At 34.9% G+C, this 20,254-nt stretch overlaps 1 protein-coding gene across 2 annotated transcripts in view; it reads right to left on the bottom strand.

Annotated features, from left to right (window-relative positions):
• Positions 1-453: 453 nt before the first annotated feature.
• The window catches only part of PHIP (PHIP subunit of CUL4-Ring ligase complex), a 115,175-nt gene continuing 95,374 nt past the window's right edge, over positions 454-20,254 (bottom strand). For both annotated transcript variants that reach the window (XM_080585979.1, XM_080585980.1), the window contains exons 31-40: positions 18,916-19,036; positions 16,934-17,059; positions 14,921-14,993; positions 14,483-14,533; positions 14,026-14,175; positions 12,264-12,416; positions 9,940-10,103; positions 9,174-9,454; positions 8,662-8,829; positions 454-6,760 (exon numbers count right to left, since the gene is read on the bottom strand). In XM_080585979.1, the coding sequence (XP_080442105.1) occupies positions 6,117-6,760; positions 8,662-8,829; positions 9,174-9,454; positions 9,940-10,103; positions 12,264-12,416; positions 14,026-14,175; positions 14,483-14,533; positions 14,921-14,993; positions 16,934-17,059; positions 18,916-19,036 (1,931 nt within the window). In that variant the 3' untranslated portion in view covers positions 454-6,116. The remainder of the gene's footprint in view (positions 6,761-8,661; positions 8,830-9,173; positions 9,455-9,939; positions 10,104-12,263; positions 12,417-14,025; positions 14,176-14,482; positions 14,534-14,920; positions 14,994-16,933; positions 17,060-18,915; positions 19,037-20,254) is intronic.

Raw genomic sequence — 20,254 nt, 5'->3', positions numbered from 1 at the left:
GAGGCAGGGACCTTCTCTCTGCCTGGCTGGTTTAGCTTCTTCTAGAGTTGTCGAGAAGCAGGTTTCCACCCATACTGGAGGTAGCTCTGGTACAAACAGCTGTCACCTGAGCAGGGATGGCTTCCTGCAGGATGAGGGCTACCCTGCTGCACACGTGAAAATGAGCTAAGAGGACCAAGCAACATTGTGTCTTCAGTGCTAGATGCTACTGCCTTTATATTGCCTCCAGATCTCTGTTTTTTCAGTAAAAAAAAACCTTGACAAAATAGCAAATTTTGATCTCTATCACAGATTTCTTTGGCTGCAATTCTGTCTCTTGCCACATAATGCACTAGGCAATACCAGATTCCAGAAGGAATCAAAACGAGCTGATTTTAGGCTGTTTTGAAGAACACATACAATTGTCCCCAAACACAGTAAATCACTAGATAGAAACAAACACTGTTGGACAACTTAGAAAAACATGTTTTCTATTTATTTAAAAATAAGTTTGTAGTTACTACATTGCAGTGACAGTAATTCTTACACATACATTCTAGTTTGTATAAAAGGATTCAAAGTATTATGCATCAAAACTAACATAGAAAGTGTCCACATAACAGTAAAGAAATTTCCAATCTTTATGTACAAAAAGAAAGGGCACTGTTATCCTGGTGTGATACTTCAGGTTATAACATGATAATCCAGATTTCTGGAAGGAGGAAAAAAAAAAAAAAAATCAATAAAGCTAAAGAATTATAGTTTTCAAAACTGTTACTCATTACATACAACAGATTTGTGTTTTACATAATTCTGTACAAAATAAGTGTAATTTTTTTAATCTGAAAATGTGTCAGTTTCAAAATTAACCTTTCAAGGTCATTTCTGTAAGGTTGAGCTCCGTTCTATACATATTTAAGGATTATGACAGAATTTAATACACGCATGATCATTATCCAGTTGTCTGCCACAGTTCTGCAGTTTTAGTATGGTCCAAAAATGTAACTTCTGTATGGTCTCAGTCTATCAGCAAACCAACACACACAGTTGTAAGCACAAAATAGTACATGTACATCATACAGGCATGTGCACACACTAGGTGCTTCTATTTCTTCCTACTCCTAATTTTTATGACCTTGTTCTTTGTTCTTCCAGGGTAGAAACTGATAGCATAACACTACCTTCCCTCCTTAAAATGTATTATTTGCAGTATTTGAAGTGAATTTCCTGATGTATTTATCTGCATTAAAAAAGGATCCAAATGCCTACTTGCCTCACTATCTAACCCCTAAAAGCTAAATTTATTCACCTTTATTTTATTGCAGCATATAAGGTTTCTCTCTAGAATGCCCTACGGCCATTACAGTTGGGGGGGGGAGTGCTAATCTCATTTTTCTGCAATTTAAGATGCCTTTCAACCTAGCTTTCCTGGAGTGTTTCCTTCTCTAACACGTTGTAAAATGACATGCCCAATTCCCACATTAAAATTAGCACAAATGCAAGAGCACCTAGGGGTTAGCTCCAGTTTAAAGGCTACCTGTTATTTCCCCCAGACGTAGTAGCAAGTGTACAAGCTGTATTCCTGATTCAAAAATAGTTAAGTACAGACGCTGTCATTACCGGATTTGTTATTGGAAACACACTGTCAGCTTTGGCCAATTTTACAAAATGTAGTACAGTTTACTCTGCATATGAACAAGCACTTATTTACAATAATTTACAGCAGAAAACTAACAGCCCTTTTATCAGTTGAGTATCCAAGTCCCCTTGGAAACCAATCTGTTACAAGAACTTCAGGGAAAAAAGAAGCTACGTAGTAATTAGTAAACAGAAAATGAGCTTTTGCTGTTTCTAGGTGAGGCCTGAAAGCCCTACCTTCTGCTTCACAGCGTTGTTGCAGAGATGCATTAAAAGTCTTTATAATAAACACTCAACAGTGTTATAAAAAAAAAGAAAAATAATGTGGACAAAATACACTACTTTAGTCAGATAAGGACTCAGGACACAATGCAATTGTTGTGATATGGCTGTATCTTGATTGACCAGCAGTATGTTAAAATTACCTCAGCAAGATTTGTATGCTTCAAATTAAATGCAAATGTTGATGAAAGTGAGCTTGAAATCATGTAACCTCCAACCTACTATTTAAGATTTAAGTACAGGGTGAAAGGGTCTCCAGTTAAGCCTATTGCTTTTGTAGAACCAGCCAACCATTTAACATGTCCCTAAATTCAAATTAACACACTAAAGCATTTACTTGTGGTCCTTGGTCCAACTAAGGTGGGCAAAAGATTTACCAAGGTGGTGCAAAAATTGTAACAAGCTTGACATTACCGAATGGACAGACTGTTTGCTTATGTTGTACGTAATTTTTTTTGGTAAGGCAAAAGAATCAGAATTGGTACTTGAAAAATATTTGTACAGCAATACAGTGAATAACTTGTCTCTACACTACAATTTATTTTTTATCGATATTAGTATGTCCTACGTGCTGAATCAGGGTCCTTTATCAATTAATAGTTTTACAAATATTAAGCCATAGTAATATTTAACTCAACCAACTCAATCTTACAAGTCTAACAACAAACTGATCACATGTACAAACTGGACACTGTACAAATAAACATATGTAAATATATATCACAGCAGTCTAATCACTGGAGGAAGACTTTTTCTCTGTAAGGTTGTATCACTGGTCATTGCGAGTGACAATGAACTCTAGTTCAATTGACAATAATGATCAATATAGTGGTAAAATTTTAAGTTCATTTCCTGGATAACACATTAACAACAGAAACAAAACGGCTGAAGAGCTGTTAAATATGTAGGCACAAGTACAATGATTTCTGTTAAACATTTAAAGCACACTGGTATCACAGAAACACAAGTTACTTCCTCATCTGTAGGTAGAGAACAGGCTGCTATTGAGATACCACTCAAGTGGTAAATACCAATTTTAACGTTTCCCAGTATACAGCAGAATTATCGGAACAGTATCCTCATATTTATGTCAAATATAAATTAATTTAATGAATAAAACTGTATTAATTGCTGCCAAATCTGTAAGATCATTTGACGTTTGTATATGACCATGAACCTGTGTAATATTTACAATGGGTATGAGAAACAAGCACGTGAGATTTTGATACTCCATTTTGTGAATTAGCTGTTAGGTACTTGAGATGGCATTACATAACATGCACATAGCTACAGTTCTTAAATTATTTCAGAACACTGACCAATAGTTTATTGCTCACATTTAAAAACTTAAAACTTTGTAATCAAAAGCTCCTGTGTCCATACAGTATGTCACAACCTCGAATAATACATTTTTTCCCTACCGAAATGCACAGTCTGATGGTGACTAAAGTCTCATAAATAAAGTTTGCAATCTAGTGAAACTAAATTACAAAAATAAAACTTTTAAATAAATCTGGTATTAACTTCTAATTTTATTTTTTTTTAGTGTCGCTTTTATTAAAAACTATCTAAATGATGCACAATTTATTTTAAAAGGAAAACCATTAATGTATCTAATATGAATTAAAAAAATACTGGCTAAAGTCACCGGTATTACTGGGTGGGAAGCAGTAGCCACGTTCTGCAGGTAAGGCCTTCTATTCTTGTAAAATTAAGATGTATAATTTTCTACCTAGTGTTAAGGGAATGCGTATTATTTCAGTCTCCAAAACTTACATACAAGGTATTTTCGATATATAAATATATACATAAACATGCCATATAAAACATTATTACAAAGGGAGTAAATACAAGTTGGATTTTAGATATAATCTATTTCATATATTACAATGCAGATAACATCAGGAAATTACACATTTTCAAATGATTGCCTTCATCAGTGAGAACTGACAAAATTAACAGGTAGAATCAATTAGCTTTGAATTATGAAGCTGTATTGCAACTGTATAACCATAGCTTTTTATCTTACCACATGATCAGTGATTCTATTTTAATTGAATAAAGACATACTTGTTTAAAAAAATAAATAAATATATATACCCACAAATGAAATGCAAACTGATCCCTGTTCCCCAAATTCACAACCAAAACAATTCAAAGAGGATCTGGAAAATATTTTAGTCATTTTTTGTAACAAAATCCATAGTGAACTACATAAAACTGAGTACGGTGGATACCAGTTTGCCATCCACAATAGCATATTTCTGTTCCTCTTGGTGCCAGATATCAGTGTTCTTTGCTCAAATATTTTATTTTTGTAACAGAAAATAAAGGGTGAAGAATTCAGCCCCAAATAAGTATACAGAATCTGTGCAAATTTAAGTTCTTAATTCTGTATGCCCTCCCAGATATTGCAGATGTTGTTTGTTAAGAAAAAAAATGAAAAAAAAAAAGAAAAAAATCATCGTAAAGTAAGGGTGTACAGAATTGAGGTTTCATTTCAGGTTTATTTCTTCAGCTAAGTTAGGGTCACACAAAAATCTGTAACACTACCCAAAGTTCCAAAATAATGTATAAGCAGAAAATTTTGGTTACATTTTTGTACCATACCAGATTTCAGAAAATATGATTACTTCCGTATTTTTTCCTTAAAACTGGACAATATTTTTTTTGAAGTGATAGAAAATGGTATTAAAGTTTGTTTGTAAAGGTATAAAATAACTAAATGTACCATAAACAAATAAATAACTGCTTTTCTTTTCCATAGCAGTACATATAACAATACATTCCCCTAAGTCATATAGTCATCATTTACAATAGACAACTTAATTTTACTAAGGATGCAAGAAATAATAGAATACAAGGCACAATCATTAAATGGAATTTTTCTTTAGGGTGAATATTGACTTATGTCAGCGTGATATACCATAAAAAGTGCAGAAAAACGCAATGTGCAATGAGACCACTGTATAAAACATGATTGCATAAAAAGTGATTTGGCCTTTTTAACCTTAATAATTGAAAATAACCAATCTTCCCCTTAAAATTAAACTATAAAGTATGACATTTTAAAATTTATTTTCAATTCTAGTGCTATCTAAAAAATCCTGAAAAAAATTTATTTACCTGGGAAATATTTTATACGTGTTTATGTATATATTAATATATACACATACACTCTTCTTTGTAGGTCATTTTAGCCTTTTAAGCATGTCTAAAGTTGTAGAAACAACAATCAATCTGGATCAGAAAGTAAACATCATAATTCCATACCTGTCCTGTAATTTCCTTGAATCCTTTAACCAATTATACATTTTGTCTAAAACATCTCTGTCAAAGGACCCCACCAGTGCATTATTTTCTACCAAAAGTACCAAAAAGGATACATTTCAGAACAATGTTAACAACGTACTATTTAAAACAATACACAGCTTTTATCACTGCAAATTGTATGCTGTACTGACACTCAAAAAGAAAAAAAGGCTTTCCACTGCACTGATTCTCAGTCTTTGGCACAATAAACAGAGATTTAGTGATTGATACAAGAATCAAGGTCTGAAAAATTAGACATTAGTCAAACTTTTTCCAATGTGGATATATATATATTTGTGATTACATTTTTGCTATGTTTGGCAGAACTTGGATAAACCAACAGCCTGCTAGGCTTCTTTTGCAGTTGAATGTTCCGTCACTACTGAAATTAAGCATTTTCAGATTAGCAAAGTTTGGTATTCTTGTATTTGTATTTAATAGAAATGTAAGTAAATTTACTGCCACTTTTTGCCAAAATCTGCCTTCCTAAGCGACTTGACTTTACAATCAAAGTGTACCTTGCTTGGTCAAAAATAGACTTCTGTTTTCAGTTTGTGGCATTAAAAGTTCCGTCACCTTTATAATTACGTAGAGATACTACGCACTACTTGAGTAGAGTAGCTCTCAATTCTGTAAGTCAGTCAGAAATTGCTTCAATTATTCTCAACTATGAACAAAATGACTGTTGAAATGCATAACCTATTTGGAGGGCAATAAATAGCAAAAGTTTAAAATATATATTTCTTTCAAAGAATGTTCGTTCAGTTTATTTTTTGCTAAATTTTTCTCCCAAATCAGAACATATTCTTCTAACCCATTATAGCAGCAGGGAAGCAGAAGTCTGTTCTGCTGTTCCTTAACTGTACCTGCTTCATAGCATTCTGAAGTAAAACCCTTGGTAAAAGTTACCAACCGATTAAATTAGCTTTTGCTTTTTCAGTCAACTTTCGGACTCTGCCTCTGCTAGATGTTCCAAAAGTTAAGGAGGTGTCTTCAAACAATAGCTGCCTTTGCTCTTCCTCAGAGTCATCTTCATTGTAAAAGGCTGTCCTCCTACCCTGGTTTCTAGTTCTCATGTGAGGTTCAGAATCTTTAAGCTCCTCAGACCCTTCTTCCATAGGCTCATCTATCTTTTTCCTCCTGCTTCTTGTTTGCATTTTAACGTTTGCAGGAACTAAAACGTCCGAGCCTGGCTGATGCGTCTTTATCTTTCTTTTTGGCTTTCTACCCCCACGGCCTTTTTTTTGTAACAAGTCTTCCTTCATATTATTTTCAGAAAGAGAATTGCAAGCAGTAGAAGCAGAGGCTTCTTCTGGTATATCCCTTGTGGTCTGGACTGTATTCTGCTCTGCAACCTTCTGCTGTTCAATAATTTGTAGCTTTTTTGGTTTTCTGCCTCTTTTCTTGTGCACCACTTCGCAGCTACTGTTATTAGTCTCCACCTTCGGTTTCCGTCCAGGACCTCTTTTAACTGGAGGTTTTGAAGGCTGCCCTCCATGTCCGTTTACCTGAACGCTTCCTGATGCCAAAGAGTTGTTCTTGCATTCCGCTGTAAGAAAAATGAGAGTACGGATCATGCAAAAGATTTACATTTACATTCATTTTCACACTGTCCTAACAAAACTCTTCGTAAAATATCTGAATGGATTCAAAGTGATTATCAATCTGTCCAAACCCAAGAGACAGACACAAAGTAGAACTCAGTTTCATGTCAGTACACAATGAGGATTAACTGTCTCAAGGTAGCTTGAGACAAAGAGAAGAAAAAAAGCCAGAACAGAGAACAGGTAAGGTGTTTTTTTCTTGGCTGATGCAACAGATGTGGCCAAAAACTCATACTTGGTATCTGCAACAGCAGTTTCTCAAGAAGCACTGCCATAAGGATTAGCAACACTTCGCAGTAAGTCAGCTCTGGATAAACAAAAAACCTTCTTTCAGCCCAAGGTAGCATCCTTTACAATGAGTTCATTAGACCAGGGTTATTTCAAAAATAAGTGAGGACAAGCCTAAAAATTTGGGAGACTTCAAAAAAGAGCATACACAATCTGCACAAATTTCTTACATGATAAGACAAATGTCAGAAGGCATTTGCTTGGAGACTTGTACAAGCTATGAGGTTTTCTTAGCTGAGTGTTACTGAACTTTCTCAGTGGGGTATGTCACAGGACCTCTTATGGAGGTGTTCTGGTAACATCACTCTTGCCTAAATAAAATATGACCAAGAATAGACCAATACAACCAAAAATATGACCAATCATAGCCAGCAATGTGCTGCAACCACTTCTTTGAGTGAGTGTCCATGCACACTCACTGTGTGTAACTCACTGTGTGTGAGGGTTCTGCTGTGACTAAGCATGCACCATAAGTCTACTTACAGCACAAGGCTTCACTTTCATGAGTGGTCATGCAGGAGAGAGGATCAGGTAAACAAAATCCATCTATCTGTGACATTACCGATCCTCCGGTCACAGGATGGGTACATATTCTGCCATGCCATACAGTAACAACTGAGACCTTTGTGAGAAAGCTGGCAAGGAATGGACAGCTGATTTAACCCATCAGACCACAAGTTGCTTGTTCAGAAGCATGGAAGGGTAAGAAAGAAGAAATAACCCTCAGGGAGAAGAGGGCTACAGGCAGTAACAAGATTAATTAGGTAGGGCCCAATTTGCAGACTACCATTTCTTCATCTCCAGAAAATAAAAATACTCAGAGGATCTAGCTCTTCACAACAACTTTGTAATACTTCAAAGCTCCTTCATAAGCAGGACAGCTTTTATGTCTGGGAGATCTAATTTCAGTCTCCACAGAAACCTTGTGTTTGAACATATTCAGACATCAAAAGACAAGCAAGTTCAGTCAGAAGATTACATGAAACTGAGTCCGATGAACCCATACAAATATGTTCCGCAGAAAGAGTAAACACTACACAGTTCTATCTTGCTGTGACAAAAAATGAAGGAAAAAACGCAGCTGGAATGCTCCCGTATTTATGCTCATGGTTGTGGGGAGTGACATCACACTCAGTGTTAATGAGCCAAATATAACCTAAACAAACAAATGCAGGTAAAACCCACAGGGTTTCAAGTGTGACCCTGCAAAAGTCTGCTTTGGGGTTTTAGAACTCATAAGCTAGTTGTAATATATTGAAAGTATCACCTTTGTAGTATGATAAAAGAAGGTAAAGATAATTTAACATATCAAAATTGGCTAGACAGCACTTATCACACCATGTAAATCATGTTGAGAATAGTCAAAACCATCGACTACTTGGCTAATAATCAAGAACACTAATCATAACAGAATTATTCCATTAGACTTCCTTATTCTGCTGAATCACAGTACATACTAAATATTCCACCCCCAAAATATCAAGTCTAAGGTGCCGCAAGAGCTACTACGTCAATACCAAGGTGTGAGTGGGGTAAATATTAATAAAAACCTCCATACCTTGACCTTGTTGATTAACAGTGGAGGATTTTACTTTGCGTTTGATTTGCTTCTCTTTCTCAGGATTTTCTTTTGTGGAATTATTCCTAGTGTTATGACTGTTATCAGATTGGCTAGGGATTGGTAAAATATTCTGATTCTTGGAATGTTTGGTTGAATTCTCCAGTACTAGAAGAAAAGAAAAAAAGAAAACATATGTATTTTTTAAAGTACTTTATACCATGTCCAATCTTATCTGGCTAAAACGAAAGTCACTTAGGTTCTTCTACAAGCAAGCAACTTGAATCAGTGATCTGGAAGTGAAAGTTTCCTGCATTAAATAACATAGCTTAACCTTTCTTCAGACAAACCTCAAGGCCGAGCAGCTTGAAAACAGCACCCAGTCTTAACTGAGACAAATACATTTGATTTTTAAAAAACTAGAGCTTATATTTAAAAACATTGTTTGTGAAGGAGAAAGGAAAAAAAAAACCCAAAACCAAAGAAACAATAACCCCCCAAAATCAACTTACCTGACTTTCCTGTCCCTGCAGTAGTATTAGGTTTTGTAATTAAAGGCTTTATCATTAAAGGCTTTCCCCCTGAAGAAGTAGATGGTTGCTCTGTAGCAGCTGCATCTGTTATACCCCTATTGCTTCTAGTCCGCACAAGAGAAGAGGTTTCAGCTGCTTTTCCATTCATCTGAGGTGGAGCATGTCTCAGTGCTGTTGATCGTGCAGGTGCAGAAGATGAAGAGGAGGCAGAAGTTTCTGCCTTCAGTTGAGGTTTTATTAATCTCCTCTTCCTTTCAGGGCTGCAAAAGGAGCAACAATTTGAAGCCTGGATGACCACTTTCATATTTTACAGGAATAAAGAAAATTTAGTGCTAGTGTCTGAGACTGTGGAAGAAAAATGATCATCTCTGTGTGAAGCAAGTTAAAAATATGACATTTTCTGTTGAAATTCATGCGGTTGTGAGCCTCTGAAAAGTGAATCTTCAGTGAAGGGTCATAAAAAATGCTATATTTATATGACAGAGCATGATGCCATCACTATCCTAACGATGCTGATTTCCTGTACATGTTTAGCAGTTATTTGAATTTTAAGCACTTACACTAGGACAGCTTTAGTTAAAGTTTAAAAATCTTCCACAGCAGAGGGACTTGCATTTCAAAGCTATCATTCTGCAATACAGGGAATAGTAAAAGGAAGTATTAAAAAAACACCACACTAAGTTCTGCTATTTAGGAATGTCAAACTTGTGCAGCATTTCCTGAACACTGTAAAAAACGAATGTACCTGGATGCAACGCTACTGGAAACTGAGCTGCTTCTACTTCTTTTTTTCCTCCGTTTCTTTATCGTATTTCTTTTATGAAAACGCAGGGCAGATTTATAATCTGATAAAATAGAACTTATGTGTTCTTCAAAGAAAGCAGAAAGACGCAAACTCATGCTGTAGATCTAAAAAAAAAAAAAAAGAAATACCAGGAAATGAGGAAGTTTTCTAGTCTTCCGAAGTATCATGTCATCTTACTTATTTACAGTTGAGCAACAGCTAGAAAAGAAAAGGGTACTGGTTAACGTGGAAAAGTTTTAAGGAAATTTACAGTTTCTCGCAACAAATTTACACTAATCCATGCAAAGGTTTGCATTAAGTATTTTCATGGTTGGAAATGTGTACTATGACTGAAGATCATACACACAAGCAAAATGAAAAATCAGAAGTGACATGTTTCCAGCTGTCACTTTCCAACTGCCATTCCAGAATGTGTTCCTTTCTAGTTTCTGTGGAAACAACAGAGAGATCCTTAGTGGAATTTACTTTGTCATACCGAGGGTCAAGAAAAACTAATCTTCTGCATTATGCTGCACCCATATATCCTATATTTGGGCATCACTTTATTCCTCTTATGGATGGATTGATACTACTGGTGAGTTGGTTGCAAAAACTACAATAGATAATTTAGAATTATGTAGACACATTTTTATTTTTTTCCTCCAACCTTGGATGGTTTACAGAGAGAACCAGTCAAATTCAGTTCAGATCACAGCTAACTAATGGCACACAGTTGCTATTAATTCTGGAAACAGAAACTCATAAATGAACTGAGTAGATAAATTAAGAAGGGAAACCACGTTCTTGGAACATGAAACACAAAGACAATATTGTAGCAGTAGCCTACCTAAAGACACAGGGAATTATCTGAGTGCCAGCCTAAACAGTGAAAGTGACAGAAACCGAATGCGTTTCTGGAGAGGACATCCAAAGAAGTTTTGTGGGAAGACCCGTAAAAACTAGACAAAAACTTTATGCCTGATGTGTCAAGAATAAAAAACTGATGGGTTTAGGATTACTCTTCCAGAAAAGTATCCGTGATGTAAGGTAAGATGCTAAACATATCACTGAATGACAGTCAGAATAAAAACAAGAGTCCAAATAAAAACATAGCCATTCAACAATAATGTATTGCAAGCCTATGCATGAAAGTACATAGGTTCTGAAATATTACAATTTCTGACACTAGAACCTTTCATTATTGCTTCTAAGTAAAAGAGAGAAGAGCTATAATCTTAATTCTAAACCAGCCAGTTTAGAAAAATACGAAAAAAATACAAAAATGTCATTTAAATCAAACATGGAGCTGAGACTACGGCCAGCATTCCCCTATCTTGCTTTTAGGAGAGAAACAAAAAACAAACAAAAAAAACCAATCTAGATCTACCCCAAAATCCCTGCACTTTGATGTGATGAAAGGACAAGGGACTTGAGTGGGACAATTACTGACTGAAAAGAGATCAATCACTGATCAGTGCCACCTACTTGCTAAGGCCACCTACTAAGACATTTTGTACATGCATTTTAAGACAATGAAGTCCTGATGATTAATTTGCTGTTTAAAACAGCCAGGCATGGAAGCTAGTGAGGATTTCAGTCTAACATCTAAACCATTTTAGCAGAAGAAAAGCTACACAGTAGCTTTGGACATGCCTAAGTAGCCCTGAACAAAAGCTACGTTTGTACCTTTCACCTCTAACAGATACTGCAGCTACATGTCAATGTGAGAGAAAATATTAAGAACTTTACCACTGGCAGGGCATTTCAGTATCAGCTCAGTAACAATGGCTTTGTAGGCTCATGTTTTACATAAGATTTCTGAGAAACAGAACTGTTTAAGGGACTCTTTATAATATCAAAATATTCACTAGTGAACTACATAGAATTTCACTATTCTTTATTCTCTGTGATAATTCAGTTTTGGGCAACTTCTAAAGTGGAGGAATTTGGGAGTACGTAGGTGTGTGAATCTGCATGCACATTGAAAATCTGGTTTCTTCCGCAAAATATAATAACATTTCTACAGATCTTTCCTTCGGTGTGGCTCTCCCTCTAGATCCACCTTGAAATACTTTAGAAACACACTTGCACAATATTAGATTTCAGACATTTAAACAGCATGCACTCCTTTAAAATACAAAGTTGTAATATTTTCTCAGAAATATTCATGTCTGACAATGAGAAATGAACTTTTTTTTTTTTTAAGTAATCAATTATGTTATCTGTTTTTCTGTCCTTTTTTTTTCCCCAGCTATATTCTTTCATACAAAAAAATAAAGTCTTACCCTTGATCTTTTACTTGGTGTATAGGCCTTGGAATTGCTGAAAATAAGTCTCACATCTTTACACAGCTCCATTGGTGACTCATAGTTACCAGCTTCCAGTGTTTCTCTAACAGTAGCAAAATCCATAGGAGTGTCAATGATATCTCTATAATCCTGTTAAAAAACAGCAAAACAACCTATTACAATTTTTTAAGGCTTATTTTCATTTGGATGCATTTGATAAATCTATTAAAAGCAAACCGTTGTCCTTAAAAATACATATGGAAAACCACTGAAGACATTTGCTCCTTCCTACTCATACATAACCTCACAGACACTCAAAAGAACCGAATTTAGAAGTTAAATGACACAAGATTTAATTCATTTTGTAAAAAGATTTCTGGATATACAGAGCTCAAAAATTTCTGGCTCTTAAAGGTTAAGTACTGACATACTGTCATGGAGATAACTGATATAAAAATGAGACTACAAGCACTCTGGATGGTTTGACAACTCAGTGTTAGTACTAAACCTAATACTGTTCTCACATACTAGCTTTAAAACGTGAAGTTAGAATATTTGAACCTGCTGACAGTCTTGGTGCATCTCTGCTGAAACCTGAGCTGACCAGATGGAGATGCTGATGGAGAGCTGACAATTTAAGAAAGTAATACTGAAATAATGAAAACTCCACAGGCTTAAATATGACCTCGTTCAAATCAACCATTGAAGTTTTTTCTAGGCTAGGGAAAGAAACAGGAGAACATCCACATAACAAGAAGCTCAAATACCCATATGACAAGAAGGTGAGGTAATCCACCAGAACACATGGAACCTGTGCAAGTACCTCTGAATGTTAAAGAGGTCTGTGACACTAGGGAGCAGAGCGTTTCATGCCCAAGCCTAGTAAGGTGTTCTCTATCAGATCATCTGAGGATCTGAATTGCAAAAGGTGGCTCCTTGTAGCTAGCCACACCATGAAGTTTAGCTTACTTCGAAAATTTTGGTGCCCAATGGTTTGCCAGAGCATCAACACAGACCTACCATCAACTTCCAAAAGATGAGCTTTTCTTTTTTCTAACTCAGACAAATAGTTTCCCCCAAGCTAATCACCTCGGAGTGGTATTTTAAAGAAAAAATTACAAAAACCTTTGCTTTGTTATTTAAGGTAAAACTAGTCTAGAAAAGAGATCCAAGGCAATAAGACTTTTTGTTAAAATATTCTGTAGTTACATCTGAACTCCAGTGAAATCACCCAGGCAGAAAGTGAAATTGGAGAAACTCAATTGTTACTACAGTTAATATAATAATAAAATATCACTACAGTGCTTCAGTCGGTACTTCTTCCCCAACAGCCCTGATGATTGTGATATGAAAATTACTCATATTTTCTACACGTCCAAAATGAAAACCAAAAATGTGCCATGACAACAATTGTCACAACAAGAAATCAAACATATTCCATTCATATATGGCTATTTTTTCACTCAGAAAGGGAAACAAGTGTCTTAATTGCAAATGCTGTTTACTCAACAACATAGTCATCCCTTAACATACAACATTTTGCTACTACAGTATTTAAGAGAGTAGAGAAGTACGATTTATTTTGAAACTACTTTAAAGAGACAATGAATATGACCATCAGGTGACAACCAAGCAATGACAGAAAAGTTCTGTGAATAACAGTGCCTGAAGTTTCAATTAAATGAGTTGAAGAAATAGTCACAATGAAAGAAGCTAACTAACTGTATTACAACCAGCCTTCCTGTTTGAGAACACTCACTGGATATTCAAGGAGATCCACTGGTTGTCGAAATGGTTCAGAGTCTTCGCACTGAAAAATGAGATTCAACAGCTCCTGACACTGCTTCTTCCATGACTGAATGTCATACGACTGGGCTCTATTACGTAGCCTCCGCTTCGGCTGATGATCCTGAAATGACAGTATGGTCTGTTATTTATTAAATAAACTAGCTGTTTTTACAAAATCAAATGAAAAGGTACCCTGCAGGATATAAATTCTAATTCATTAATTAGTAATGTGCAACAGCACATACAGAAATGCTTTTACACTGCACAGCTCAGAAGAGTAACACTTCAGTCACTGTAAGTTCGAAACTTTCCAAAAGGTGATTACACAATAATAAAACATTTTCAGATTTATATTCATTTGTTTACAAACGCACTGTGAATTATTTACAGCACTATAAATCATTAAAAAAAAATGGAGTATGATTTACCTTTCTTTTTCTAGTGGAAGTTCCTGGCACATTTGTATCTTTCTCTTCTTCCTTTGAGCAAGATAATGAGTCGCATAAAAAGGTTAAAAAAATATAAGCATATATGAGTAGGTGAGTTCTTTTATACTTCACTTTATAATTTGAGTCTTTACAATCCTATCCCTATCTCTCTGGAAAGCATTTAATGCAACTGTCAGTTTGAGAACCTCTCAGAAGTCTAAAGAACCTCCAATAAACAGTTAACGCTCTCTGCAGTACAGGAGGAGAGGAGGCTGGATTTTTACCAGTTTCCAAGCTAACAAGAAGAAACATCCAGTTGTCAGTACACTGTACTTTGTTACAGTGACTGAATACCGTACTTTTACATCAAGTGGGAAAGAGGCATCAGTCCCACTTCTCCAGTCTAGCAATGCCTTTGTCTAAGACACAACCACTTACCTCATCAGAGTCAGACAACACTTTCTTCTTCATTGAATTGTATAATGGAATGATGTCATAGCAAGTCTGGTCTCTGTGCAAGAAGAAATACACACTAACATTTATTTTCTGTCTTAACCTATGGAATCAACTGTATTTTGCATAGAGTAAGGAAAATATTTATGAATTCATTCCTCCCCAAGATGATAAATTGTTTGCTGCCAAAAGAATACTAAGAGGTCCACAGTAGTAGGAAAACCAGATCTACTGTTCAAAAAGCTGTAAAATATTTTTTTGTATTCCATAAAATATAGAACATTTAACAGTGACATATCAAAATAAAAAACCATAATCCCTTGCCATGAATTTATGAACATTAGAAAAATCTACTATTATACCATCTACATAAAAGGTTTGGGGGCCTATTCAGCTTTATAAGAAACATTACACTGGATTTAGTGTGTATAGGTGTATAAGATATTTGCAATGTAAGAAATCTGAAAAGTAATATTTATTTGTCTGAGGACTAACACTGTTATTGTACAAACCTACATAATTAACTTCACAAAACAAAAACAGAATTTTGTTTCTTGTATAACATGGCAAACTCCTACACAGAAAGGAAAGTCCAAAGGTGTTCTACTATTCAGAATTGCAAGCCACTAGAAACAGGAAGAATAAACGCCCAGCAACTCTACACTGGAACTCTAATCCATAATATTGGCTACTACGATTATCAGTGGGACTGGGTGTGGAGTGGATGATTAAAAAACTTATCAGGCTGAAAAAAAAAAACACCACCACAACAACAAAACGAAAAACAAATTTTGCTTTTAAGATATATAGTTAATTTTAGATACTAACCCCTCGATTGTCAGAGATATCTAGATATTTCACTCATTAGAACCATGGGGTTGACCTTTGGTGGTCTAGGTAGAGTCAGAAGCCTAACAAAATCTTTGAAAGCCTGGGCTTTGTATGCATCACTAGTTCACTGAAGTTAGTACAGTAATAGGCACAAGCTATAGGCTGCTATTAAATAAGAATAACTACATGGTGCATTAATTTTGATAAGTCAATTAATACTACACACTTAAAATCCCCAAACTGCTTAATTAATCAAAAAAAAAGAAGCCATGTCGGACAAAGATATTAAAGAACAGAATTATTAACAGTGAAACCTTTCAGATGCATATCTGTCCCTAAAAGTGTGTTTCAATAAAATTTTAACATCTGAAACAGTTAAATATTTTTCACTGTTCAGCCAGTATCAGAAATCAATGACAACAAAGATCTCAAACATTTATGTACAGTTACAGAAGTCTTAGATTTCCAAAAACATAATTCTAATGTTTTTAATGAACACATTTAATATTTTTCTAAACTAGTAATGTATCTTGCCATTTTTACAAAGTAGGAACAGCAGCATTCACTACATACAAGCAAATCAAGACAGTAGACATAGTAGGCTCTTACAGACTTTAGGTCTGCAGATGTCTGCAGATCTGAGTGAGAATTCTGAAATGTTGTTCACTGACTCAATTTTTCTACAGGCAGTAATGAAAAAGAAAGTTTGAGACGACTATTTCTTTTGACTACAAAGCTTCCAATTTTAATTTTATCAACCATCATTTTCAGACTCATCCAGTTGTAAAGATTTTAGAATTAAATTCCCAGTTATATTAACACAGGCAGCATTAAAACTTGGTACTAGAGCTCTTAACTTACCTGTAAATATATCTATTGTTCCATGAAGATACTAAGACCCATTTTTATTATTTAGCAAAAAGTCTATAAAATACACTGTTGAAATAAAATGCCAATCTATACCAATCAATGTATTATAAAACTTCATCTTGTTTTGCAACCTTATGTACTCTTGTTTTGTAAACACAAACTTGCTTCTTTTCTATCCCAACAGCAGACAACTGGTTTATTCAAGCTGCAGAACTACCTCACTTTAAAATTAGTATTTCAAAAAGCCAAGTACCTTGATCAGGGGCAGAAAAATAGTAGACCTACTAAGCAACTCACTTTATGAAGTGCAGCAGAAGATCTGTGACAAATTTGGCAGACTTTACAATAGGACTTCCAGGCTCGTTAAACGTGCGAGTGTTATGTTCTATGTATCGGACTTCCCACATTAATGAAGAAAGTCGCCTGTGTATGAAAGAAGTGGAGAAGGGATGAGGAAAAAAAAGTATCAAAAAGATTACATTTCTGAAAATGTATTACAAAACAGGAGAAGTATTAAATAGTTCTTCTTTAAATCTTATTATCCCATTCACCACGTTTTGACATTAAAACAGAAAACATACAGGCACAGACATATTGCCCTATATGACCAGCAGAAGGCAGCTTCCTCAGGCTCTTTTTATTAAAAAATATATTAAATTTATTAAATTAAAAAAAAAATTAAAAGTACATATTTTTTTCTGATAGGTAGACAAGACCAGCATTTCTCACATAACTCTGATTTAATGACCTAACTACAGAATTGCCACAACACTGTGAGAAACAATGCACAATCAAAGAAAAAGTGAAAAAAATCAATCTAAAAAAGATACAACAAAAACGAAAATACGTTATTTCAAATAAAAGCTCTGACAGCACAGAAATCAGAAATACAGACCACCTTCTATGTTCATACTGGAAAATATAATGAAAGAAATGCTGTACAAGGGCTTTAGAGACTGAAGTGGGGGATCATTTAACATATTTAAAGTAGCACAAGCATTTAGATACCATTTTATCATTTTTATGAGCCCAATGTTTAGTTCTACATGATGCCAGAAATGACAGGGAATCTTTTTTTCTTTTTTTTTTTCTCCTGGTGTGTGTTGTTTTTGTTAAAAAAAACAAAAACATTCAGGCAGCCTAACACTCCTGCTTCAGAAGAGGAAAAATGTTCTAAGGTAAGCCGCATGAAAAGCTACTTAAGACAACTCAAGCAATCTGAACAGTCCCTCCTACACAAATTAAAGAAAAAAAATCACTAGAAAGCACAATACAAGGCAAATAGCATCTAACCATGCCTTGGCAATCCTACAAACTAGTAAAAAGTGATTTAGTGAAGAAGGTATGATAGCGACCAAAAATAATTGCTAATGTTTTTGACGAGAGGAAAAAAAAAAAAAACACAAAAACCCACAAGCGACTGAAAATTCCTTGCCACCTCTGACTGCAAAACATTAGAGAAGTCAAAGATGAATTATATCTTATCACACAATTAACACGGAACAAAATGTATGTGCATTACGGCATCATAACATAATATCCAGGGGTACTTTTGAAAATGAAAAGTGATTTTAATTTAGAATGCTATTTCCAGTTAGTACACTTGAAGTGCTACAAATTAACATTGAAATTTGGCTGAAAACATTATCCACTTGTATCCTGCAAATGAAGTATTAGAGGGAAACTAATTTCCAAACCAGAAAGTTTCCAAGATCCAAAGGAAACAGAAGTATATTAAAGGAACATGCTCCTACACAGATAACATTTATTGCAAATAAAATACAGCAATTGCAATCATATTTTAGGAAAAGATCAAAACTGTATCAAAAAGTTAAAACTTATTTTTGTTGCTATCCAGCCATTTAAAATTTCAAGGCCAATTATTTAAACAGCTATTTTTCATCTAATGTCTTATGCAAATTTAAAAACAAACAAAAAAAAGTCTATTAGGACAAACGCACATTACATGTGCCTATGGTTTCTCTTACTAAAAAAAGCCTTAAAAAGTGATAAAGTGCACTCACTGTTTTGCAGTTTGAATCTGGCATGGAGCAATTTGCATAATCAGGAATTTACACCACATAATTCTAAAATGCATTTAGGAGAAGAGATATTCAATCCTTTTTAACACACCTTATAAGATAGAAACCTAGGTCAAGGATTAGACAAACAGAAAGAGCACACCTGTACCCATTTCCAAGTCAGGTATTATGAGACGAACAGCTACCAAAACCACAGTTGGCAGTATTTCACAGCAGTACCTGAGACTTGAATCTAACCTGTAAAATCTGCTTTCCAGTCTTTGTTTAATGGTACTGAGGTCCGTGGGATATGCCACAACAGTGCAATACATTGGGTAAGCTTGAAGATCCACAGGTGCCACAAACGCAGATGCAATATCTACACAGAATTTGAAAGGAATCAAAGTTATATACCACAGAACAGTCCTTTTGGAGTCTCAAGAATTCCCCCCTGAGCAGTACATGATTTTTCTTCATGCTTGAAATGCAGGGCACTTTCCCAAAACCAACAACAATAACCACTCTAGATATTCTGAACATTTTGTAATATTAAAGTGCTTGCTGACAGGTATGCTGCAAGTACAATCGCTGTACTGAGTACCCATTCTGTTGTGCATGAAGTGCCACGCAAAATATACATTTGAAAAGTAAAATTAAATGTATAAATTATACATTACGAAGATATGCAATTCAGCATTATTATTTACAAGACAGGCTCATTTCATTTGGTTTTATATTGCCACTCTTCCAATTTCAAACAAGGCAATTCATTAAATTCTCACCATAAATGTCATCGTAGTATTTCGATCTCATTAAGATATGAGGAAAAATCACTCTCAAAATACAATCTCCTGTCCCCTCCAAGAGCAAAGAAGCCATCTCATACCAATCCACCATAATGCCAGAAGACTGCTGAGAAAGCTAAGTCTATACACCTACACCTTTTTTTCCTCCTGTGCTTAGAAGCATCACGCATGCTTAAACATGTCATTTGAACATTTTATACCTCAAGGGAAAATGTGGTAAAAGAAAAGCATCAAAAGCCTTTAAAAGTCTTCCTTGAATGTCTTTAAAAACAGAAAAATTGTTGTTGCTAAACAGACTGCTCTTCTTCTAAAAGCTGTTTACTTACTCTTATGAATGTTCTAGCAACTGCTGCTTTGGACCAGTATGTACCACATATGCTATAGTCAAATCCTAAACTAAGCAGTATGCCATACAATGTAACACAAAATGTAAAACTGTTACTCTTAGATGAGACAGTGAAAACAACCAAATCTTCATTTTCTCATTTTTTTAATGTCATTCTGTAAATTTAGATTACTTCACTATGTAGGTATTTTGTTTCTTTTGGAAGCACAAGCAAGCTTCTTACTAACTGTGTCACCAAAGAAGTCATAATGTGGGATATTTAGGTATTAGAAGTATTTCAATAGTTTTCTGGGATTTGTGAAACTTGTCACTTTGAGTAATTCAAAATCATAAAAGTAATCACCTGTGACAACCTATATATATGTAATTTATGACCACTGTTACCCAAAGAGCCAAGACTGCCGACTTATCACAGAACATACAAGAGATTTGTGATTCAGCCTGT

This window comes from Anser brachyrhynchus (assembly GCF_964034855.1).
Source record: "Anser brachyrhynchus genome assembly, chromosome: 3".
Taxonomy (NCBI): Eukaryota; Metazoa; Chordata; class Aves; order Anseriformes; family Anatidae; genus Anser; species Anser brachyrhynchus.
Note: the sequence above shows the minus strand (reverse complement) of the source record. Positions and strands in the feature narration are given on the sequence as shown.